This window comes from Chelmon rostratus, chromosome 15, assembly GCF_017976325.1.
Source record: "Chelmon rostratus isolate fCheRos1 chromosome 15, fCheRos1.pri, whole genome shotgun sequence".
NCBI lineage: Eukaryota > Metazoa > Chordata > Actinopteri > Chaetodontiformes > Chaetodontidae > Chelmon > Chelmon rostratus.
The window spans coordinates 20,613,151-20,622,207 of NC_055672.1; the positions used below are offsets into that span (position 1 = coordinate 20,613,151).

At 44.7% G+C, this 9,057-nt stretch overlaps 1 protein-coding gene across 1 annotated transcript; it reads right to left on the reverse strand.

Annotated features, from left to right (window-relative positions):
* Positions 1–1,052: 1,052 nt before the first annotated feature.
* Positions 1,053–6,581, reverse strand: LOC121618577 (alcohol dehydrogenase 1-like). Its single transcript, XM_041954091.1, has 9 exons — positions 6,480–6,581; positions 6,191–6,361; positions 5,959–6,100; positions 5,298–5,385; positions 2,277–2,499; positions 1,919–2,179; positions 1,544–1,676; positions 1,296–1,434; positions 1,053–1,189 (listed from the first exon to the last, which is right to left on the reverse strand). The coding sequence occupies exons 1-9, from the start codon at positions 6,579–6,581 to the stop codon at positions 1,156–1,158; spliced, it is 1,293 nt and encodes a 430-aa protein (XP_041810025.1). The 3' UTR covers positions 1,053–1,155.
* Positions 6,582–9,057: the final 2,476 nt, after the last annotated feature.

Genomic DNA, 9,057 nt, shown 5'->3' on the forward strand with positions numbered 1-9,057 from the left:
TTTTTTTCTTGTCTGCTTGCCTACACGAGAAGAAAAAGCAACAATTATGACTACAAGACATAACTGCCTTCAGTGACACACATAATCAGACTCACTTCCCAACAGTTGTGTTATTCTTAAATTCAACAGGTTTTCTGTCAACATTTCTACATTATGGGATTCTTGCAATTAACATGTTCCACTTCTCTGGTTGATGGACATCGACAAGTTGTAATTGGGCTTTCTTACAATGTCTATTAATTAATGTATATTTGTTTGTAATTATTTAAACATGTATGTGAAAATATCCAGCATTGTATTCTACCCTTTGTTTTTATGACTGCCAGCATGCATTCATGATTCTGTCAATGAACAGATTGACCTGTAGAAATAAAAAATGAGGCTGTGGTGCTACTTTCGTCAAACAAAGTAGAAAATAAGGGATGAAATGTTCAATTATCATGCTGCACCCACGACAGCCCATGTTATTACAAGACTGAGTAAAGGTAACCACAGTAGATCCACTGTGTGACGACCAAAACAAGGATTCTGCTCAAACAGTGAAAACTATGGCCACCCTAGACTTTTGTACAAAACAAAGAGCAGTCACGAACTCTAATTTCAACATTAGCTGTTATAATGTATTTATATGGTCTCATAAAATGTGGTTCAGTGTGTCTGCTGTTTAACTGCAATATCATATCATTTATTAAATACAGGCAGAAGCACTGCCGCAGCCTATCCAGGCAGAATAATTACACTTTCGACAAAGTTAAGCAAACATGATGTAATTAGGCTGGTTTAAGCAAGTCGGAGCTAAAAGTATTTGACTGACACTTTAAATGCAGTTTAATGGAGCATTCAGAGACGTGACAGACAATGCTGTAGACATGTAAATGCTGTGTCTATGACGTACAACACAATAAAACCAGATGACAAACAAAGAAGACACAGAGCCCATCAGTCAGACAATTTATTTTGCCCTAGAAACACTTTCCCGTGTTTAGCATTTAGTGACCAAACACTGTTGATTGCTCAAGGTTAAATGTGTATAATTTGATAGATCCCCTTCTTCTGTGCATTGTATTATTTATAGAAATATAACTCTGAGATCTTTTTTAACAGAGTGGTCAATGAGTGAATTACTTTGGGGTCATGGACAGCATCACAGTGGTCTTACTGTGGAGAAACACTCAGGACCGTCCGGATGCTGTGGAACAAAAATAAGTGAGAAGTGAGCAGACATTCACCCATTCATTTATCTGTGCTGCTGTTGAGTCATAAATGGTGGAGAAAGTATGGGAGTGTAAACCTACCATTTTCCGTGCTTCATCAGTTCAATGGCATCATTGACTTGGTCCAAAGTCATGTTATGAGTGATGAACTCATCCAGCTTCACCTTCTTGTCCAGGTAAGCTTTGACCATCTGAGGCACGTCTTCCCTACCCTTAAAGCCTAGGCCACAAAATAGACAGAATAAGAGCTATAGATTTTTGTCCAGCACGCAGCTAGCTAGGACACTGCTGAACATAAGCCAAAAGCCGTTTAGTGATATTTGTCTCACCTCCAAATGCAGAACCCTTCCATGTGCGTCCAGCGATCAGCTGAATGGGTCGGGCAGAAAAGTCTTGCAAGTCTGTCCAGCCAACAATCACACTGACACCCCAACCTTGCACACAAGACTCCAAGGCACTGCGCTAGACGGAGAAACAGCACAGAGACAGTGAGCTTGTAAGCAGAAGGATGCAGATTTCAATCTGTGGACCCGCAGATGAAACGTGGGCTGGGCAACTTAATAAATGACACTCAGCTCTTCAATAACTACTGCTGGAAAAAAGTGAGCTCAGTTGACTCTGACTGGCATAAAGGCTGTCATTGTGATGGTTTGGTAGTATGTCATCATTATATTCTTGAAGCACATCGAATCAAATCATCTCACCATGACTTCCACGTTCCCAACACATTCCAGGGAGAAGTCCACTCCTCCGTCAGTCATCTCACACAGCACTTGGCTGATGGGTTTATTGTGGTCCTTGGGGTTCACAAAGTCTGTCGCGCCAAACACCTTGGCCTTCTCAAACTTCTCTGGATTGATGTCAACAGCGATAATCTTCTCGGCTCCTGCAGCCTTGCAGCCCATGACTGCGGCCAAGCCCACAGCTCCCAGGCCAAACACAGCACATGTGGAGCCCGGTTCCACCTGAAGTGCAACAGACAAAATGCCCAATTCCATTCCTTCAGCCTAATAATAATGGTGAGGAATAATTGATCTATGTGCAACAGTCAAATAAACACACCTTAGCAGTATTAACTGCTGCTCCATATCCTGTGCAGATCCCACAGCCCAGGAGACAGACTTTGTCCAGAGGAGCAGCAGGGTCGATCTTAGCCACAGCTATCTCATTAACCACAGTGTACTCAGAGAAGGTGCTGGTTCCCACAAACTGCAGCACCTTCTTGCCCTTACAGGTAAACCTGGAGTCTGGCCCTGCCATCATATTGGGACGTGCAGCAGCTGTCCTGAAACAAAATATGAGTGCTGTTGTCTATTAGTTTTGCTGAATATTTGCAGTATAAAGTACAAAGATGTGAAGTATCTGTTCTCTGGTGTCACCAAACAACACCTAAATTAAGAAAGGATGTTGCAGAAGGGCTGGATCGAATAGATAAATCAGGGCTCCCAGGAAAAGTGAGGTTGTGGTGCTTGCAGTTTGGCTTGTATCCTAGGTTAATGTGGCCAATATGAGTGTATGAAGAACCATTATCTGTAGCAGAGAGAATGGAAAGGCTAGTTAGCTCTTATACTAGGAAATGGTTGGGTGCTCCCAGGTGTTTAAGCAATGTAGCTTTGTATGGGAAAGGAAAGCTTCAGTTACCAGTATCCAGTCTAACAGAGGAGTTTAAATGCACTAAGGTTAGGACAGAACTTTTGTTACCCGGGAGTAAGGACATGTTAGTTAGCAATGTGGTTCCTAATCCTACTAGGGGGAACCCAAGGGCAGCAGTGCAGGAGGCAGAGGCAGCTCTTAGGCATGCAGAAATAGTAGGAAATGTTCAATTTGGCCGGGGAGGCCTGGGGCTTGGCCCAGGCAAACCAGTGTGGAACAAAGCAGGTCTAAAGGAGAAAAGAAAGCTTGTAGTGGAACAGGTGCATAGGCAGGAGGAGTTGTTTAGGGGGGAAAAAGCAGTTCGTCAGGCCAAACAGGGACAATGGTTGAATTGGGAAGGTGTTGAGAAAAGGAAACTTAGTTCGAGGGACCTGTGGAATATGGAGGAAGGCCGTATTAAATTTCTGATAGGGGCGAGATACGATGTGTTGCTAACCCTGCAGAACCTGAAGTCTCTGGGTACAGGGCGACCAATCGTGCCCACTCTGCTCAGGTACAGCAAGTTTAAAGCACATTTTGTCAGGTTGTAGAATTAGCTTATAACAAGGCCGGTATACATGGCGGCATAATCAGGTGCTGAGAAGCTTAGCCGCAGGCATCGAAGAGAGAAGGTAACAGGTGAATTCTGGAAGTTCTACAAAGGAGAGGTTAGGTGTGCAGTTTGTTGGAGAGGGGGAGAAAAATAGAGCTGCTAAGTCAGGGAGAAGGCAGGTAGGTGGCTGCCTGGTAGGGGCTGATGATTGGGAAATGCAGGTGGACTAGAGAGGAAAGCTAGTTGTGCCCCAGGAAATAGTTAATAATAATCTGAGGCCGGACATTGTCTTATGGTCCATGAGTAAAAAGACTGTGTATTTTATTGAGTTAATAGTCCCTTGGGAAAATTCAGTGGAGGCAGCTTATGAAAGGAAGAAGACTAAGTATGCAGATTTAAAGACAGAATCTGAGCAGAGGGGATGGAAGACCAGGGTCTGTCCGGTTGAAGTGGGGTGTAGAGGTTTTGTTGCAGGGTCAGCTGTTTCACTGTTGAGGGAGCTGGGAGTGCAAGGGCAAAATTTGAGGAAGACAGTGAGGGAGATGTCAGATGAGGCTGCTAGGTCTAGTCAGTGGATATGGATTAGGAGAAATAATAGTAGTTGGGGGGTGAAATAAAGGCAGTGATGGAGTAGGGGGAGGCAGAGAACATGCCTAATCCAGCAGGAGAAGAGGATACAGTCCGAACAAGACACCCCTCCTCTGCTCTGCTTTCCCCGCCCTATCTTCCCTCTCCCAATAGGAAGAGATCCAGGAAGAGGAAGTGCAGATAAGGTGGGGGAGAGAGTGGCCAGCTAGAGTCTCTCTTTGGGACCATGCGGCGTGTTCAGGTGAGTTTGTGTTGTAAGATACAGACTTGGCTTCTTTTTTTTTTTGTTCTTTTTTTTGGTAATTTTGCTGTTTGGTTTGCTTCTTGAAGGAGATGTTAGAAGAGGCTGTTAAATCTAGTCTGTGGATTAGGCCTCCACTTTCAGCATCCTCTAAATTTTCCACCCCCTACCCGAACAAGGGTCTGTATCCAATCCCTACTTTCATCTTTGACTCTACCTCTTTATTTTCTACCCCCTACCCGAACCAGGATTTGTATTCCCACCCCGCTTTTATTGGTGCAGTTGATGAGAGGCAGGGGTAGATGATGGTAGTGCGGCAATTGGCAGTCACATGTGGCATCTAGGCCTGTGGTAGCATTGTAGCAGCTAACAATAGCTAAAGCGGTGGTAGTATGATAGTATCTTAGCAGTTAGTATTAGCATCTAGCAGTTAACATTAACAGTATAGGTGAATCTAGCTTTATTGTCTTCTTCTGTTCCTCTTAGCAGGTAGCGGTTAGCATTTAGCATTAGCATTAGCTAAATGGTAGCATCGGAACTGCATTGTCTTCTTCTGTTCTTCTTAGCGGTTAGCATTAGCATTAGCTAAATGGTAGTATCGATACTGGCCACTACCTGGAGCATCTCCTAAACAGGCCTGGGTCAGTTGAACGTGGCAGTGCTGTTTGGATTGTGTAGGAGCAGTGTGAACTGGCACTAGGGGGGGTGACTCTGGGATGCCGGAGTTCACCGCCTAGCCTCCTGGAGGTGTCGTGGGACTAAGTAGGCGAAACACTGTTAAAGGGAGGTATCCACCTGATGACCCCCAGAGACGTGTTAGGAATCACTGCTCTTTGGCATGTATAGAGGCAGATTAGGGGTCCAAGGTACTTCACTGAGAATGAATCCTCTTTTTGAGCACAAGTATCTTGTGTTTAAATTAACTGTGTTGACTGAGTTATATTGTATAAAATAGTTCTGTCAAATGGATGCAGAACTGTATGAATACACCCCTGAGAAATCAAATGAAAAGTTGGGAATGAAGAGAAAATGGAGTGGATGGCAGGAGAGGAGTGTTTTTTGAGCTCACCATGAATCCACACACTGGTTGCTCTTTGGGCTCTTACAGAAGCGACATTGTCGACAATGGCCGATGAACAAAGGGATAACTTTATCTCCTGAAAGACAAGAAGTTGCTATGTGACACGCAAAAAATTTAGGCCACTTTTAGAAGAGTCTAAAACTCATATTACTGCCTCGTCAAGTCACAAGTTGAGGTCTGAGTGACCTTGACCTTGGATGACCAAAATCTGATCAGTTCATCCTTGAGTCTAAGTGAAGGTTTGTGCAAAATTTGAGGAAATTCCCTTCAGACATTCTTGAGACATCACACTCACGAGAATGGGACGTACAAATGGACAACTGGAAAAGATAATGCCTCCAGCTCAGCTCAGAGGCATAAAAAAATTTGGATAATTAATGAATAGCACAAATAGGTCGCAGTTTACTCACCTCATACACTACAATTAAAAAAAAAAATTTTACATTTCTTTTCACATAAAGATTAATGTATTATCTGTAAACCTTTAGATGTTTTACCACTGGGGCTTTCAAAAAGTGATTTTTCAAAGACATGTAATTTGGTTGACAGGGCATGTAGTAGGTCAAACTACTGCATGCTCTGCAGTAGGTGAATTTATCTATATATGTACACATGTATATTCCAAAATGTTGTTCCATTCAAGACTGACCTGGCTGAATTTCAGTGACTCCAGGCCCAACGCTCTCTACGATCCCCGCTGCCTCATGGCCAAGGACTGTGGGGAACCAATCTTGATGCATATTCTCCAAAAGGTGGTACAGGTCCGAATGGCACACTGCAGTCGCCACAATCTGCAGCAAAGACAGCAACCAAACAGTGAACACTCACTGGCAACACTTCCACATTACTTTGACACATTTATTTAGTGTTAAAATTAATACCTTGATGCGGATCTCGTTGGCCTGTGGTGGGGCTACCTCAATCTCCTCAATCACCAGAGGCTTGTTGGGGTCCCAGGCCACTGCGGCCTTGCACTTGATGACCTGGAGGGCAGTGACACCATGTAAGTTTTTGTATGTACAGGTGACAGAAGAAAACAGGAGGAGTTCATGCTAGGTTCTGCGTAGAGGGGCTTTGTAATTGGTCTCACCCTTGTTTGTGTAGCTTTGAAATGTGACTCCACTGTGTGTGGGGTCACGGGGGGAGCAGTCTAAGCAGGGATGCCCATACTTCCCTCTCCCAAGACACTTTCTCCAGCTCTGAGGCGTTCCCAGGCCAGCCGAGTGACCAGTTGAGAACCACAGCCTCAGACTTGGAGGTGCTGATTCTCATCCCAGCCGCTTCACACTCGGCTGCACACATGCTGAAGGTCCCCCTATAGTTGGAGTACACCCTCCGGTCCCGCTTCCTAAATAGAGGGACCACCACCCTGGTCTGCCAGTCCAGGGGCACTGGCCCCAACTGCGACACACTCTTGCAGAGGCGTGCCAGCCAAGACAGCCCTACAACATCCAGAGACTTGAGGTACTCAGGGCGGATCTCATCCACCCCCGGTGCCTTGTCATAGAGGAGCTTCCGAACTACCTCGGTGACCTCAGCCTGAGTGATGGATGAGCCAACCTCTGGGTCCCCAGCCCCTGCTTTCTCTACAGAAGGCATGGCAATGGGATTAAGTAGATCGTCAAAGTATTCTTTCCAACGCCCGAGAATATCCCCAGTCAAAGTCAACAGCTCCTCACCTCCACTGTAAACAGTATTGGCAGGGTACTGCTTCCCCCTTCTGAGCTGCCGGACGGTTTGCCAGAATCTCTTTGAGGCCGACCGGTAATCCTCCTCCATGACCAAAGTTTCCTTCCACATTCACCCAGGCTGCAGCACGCTTGGCCTGCCAGTACCCGTCAGCTGCCTCAGGAGTCCCACGAACCAACCAAGCTCGATAGCACTCCTTTCTGCTTGACGGCATCCCTTACTTCCGGTCTCCACCATCAGGTTCGGGGATTGCCACAACAGGCACCAGAGACCTTATTGCCACAGCTCCGAACAACTGCATCAGCAATGGAGGTGGAGAACATGGTGCATTCGGACTCAATGTTTCCAACCTCCCTCAGGATCTGGTCAAAGCTCTCCCGGAGGTACGAGTTGAAAACCCCTCTGACAGAGGGTTCCGCCAATCGTTCCCAACAGACCCTCACTATTCGTTTGGGCCTGCCAAGTCTGTCCAGCTTTCTTCTCTGCCAGTGGATCCAACTCACCACCAGGTGGTTAGGGTTCGGGCAACTCCAGAGCAGAAAGTGTAGCTTCTCTCGAGGAGTTGGGTTCCAGAACCCAGACTGTGCGTGGAGGTGATCCCGACTATCTCTAGCCAGTACCGCTCGGGCTCCTTCCCCCCCAGCAAGGTGACATTCCATGTTCCCATTGCCAGATTCAGAGTCCAGGGATTGCATCAGCCCCTTCTGATCCCTCCTGCGGGTGATGGGCCTTCGGGCTATGCCAGGCCGGGCACTGTGGGATCCAGGATGAGGCCCCAGTAATGCCAGTCCAGGCGATGTAGTTTTCCTTGCTTTTGTATCTGTCATTGGGGGCTGTGGAACCGCTCTTAGTCTGATCCATCACCTAGGACCTCTTTGCCTTGGGAGACCCGACCAGGGGCAATAAGCCCTGGAAACATTGCTCCTAGGATCATTTGAGTACTCAAACCCCTCCACCACAGTAAGATGGCGGTTCAAGGAGGGGGAGAAAAAAAACAAAACATTCACACATTTTTAGTTCTCAACTTTGCAGTAACAGACAAATCAGAAATGTTTTGAACTGTTAGTGGAAAGAGGCTAGTTGGATTCTAAATATATATGATCAATTATTAATAATAAATTATCAATAATGAAGTGAAAGATGTATCCTTTAACATTTTATATTTTACACTGTCAAAGAAATGTTGAAAGATTTAAGCATAATATAGACGATACGTCTGTTTTTTTGCAATTCGGATACTGACACAATATTTCATTTATTTTCTCACTGTGATAATTCCAAATTCTTTTGGACAGATGTGCACATTTAAACAGAAAAGTTGGTTTTAATGTACAGATTAATGTGTTTGATGTGATGGTAGATTATATGTTCAATGGGTTGCAGAGTAATATCAACTACAAAACTCAGCTTCCAGTCATTCTTGGTAACTTGGTAAACAAATCAAAATGGTCTGGTTCCAAACCCATAAATCACACAGTATGGAACTTGAATCAAATATGTAAAGGACAAAAAAGCTATTCACACTTTCAGTATCTTAACATTTGGAGTTCAACATTTTATTTGAACTCCAAAAGGACACTCATTGAAAGGACCTTGTACAAAGGCTCTCTTAGCGTTTCACTGTTTTTTGTATGACAGTTGTTTCCGATATCGTTAATTATACTGATTTGTTGTAAATGAAGTTTGGGGATTAGCTGGCCTTGTGCATGCCCTTCAACCAGACACACAGCATAATACAGCAGTGCACAGAAAGGTACTGAAAAACAACTTCTTGCATCAGGTATCAACTTGTTATTCCACCAATCCACACTCCAGCCACTGAACCAGCCTCACATGCACAAATGTTTACCGCACCCAATATAGAAGCACATTCAAATGAATAATATTCATCTACATTTTATTAATGAGATACGGTTTCATCACTTTTTTGTGTTTCGTTTCATTATCATTTACAAGATAATTGTTAGTGTTTGTGCATAAAAAGATATAAATATGAGTGCCCACATATCAAATTAAGCTTACCTTACCAGCTGTGGCCATTTTTGCAGCAAAAATGAGA

Bases quoted from the DNA above. Each gene is read 5' to 3' on its own strand.
- LOC121618577 (XM_041954091.1), bottom strand. From the start codon at position 6,581: ATGAGAATCAGCACCTCCAAGTCTGAGGCTGTGGTTCTCAACTGGTCA. The intron at 6,101-6,190 runs GTATTAATTTTA...TCTTTGCTGCAG, and splicing joins CCAACGAGATCCGCATCAAG to ATTGTGGCGACTGCAGTGTG. The intron at 1,190-1,295 runs GTAGGTTTACAC...TTTGTTCCACAG, and splicing joins CTGATGAAGCACGGAAAATG to CATCCGGACGGTCCTGAGTG.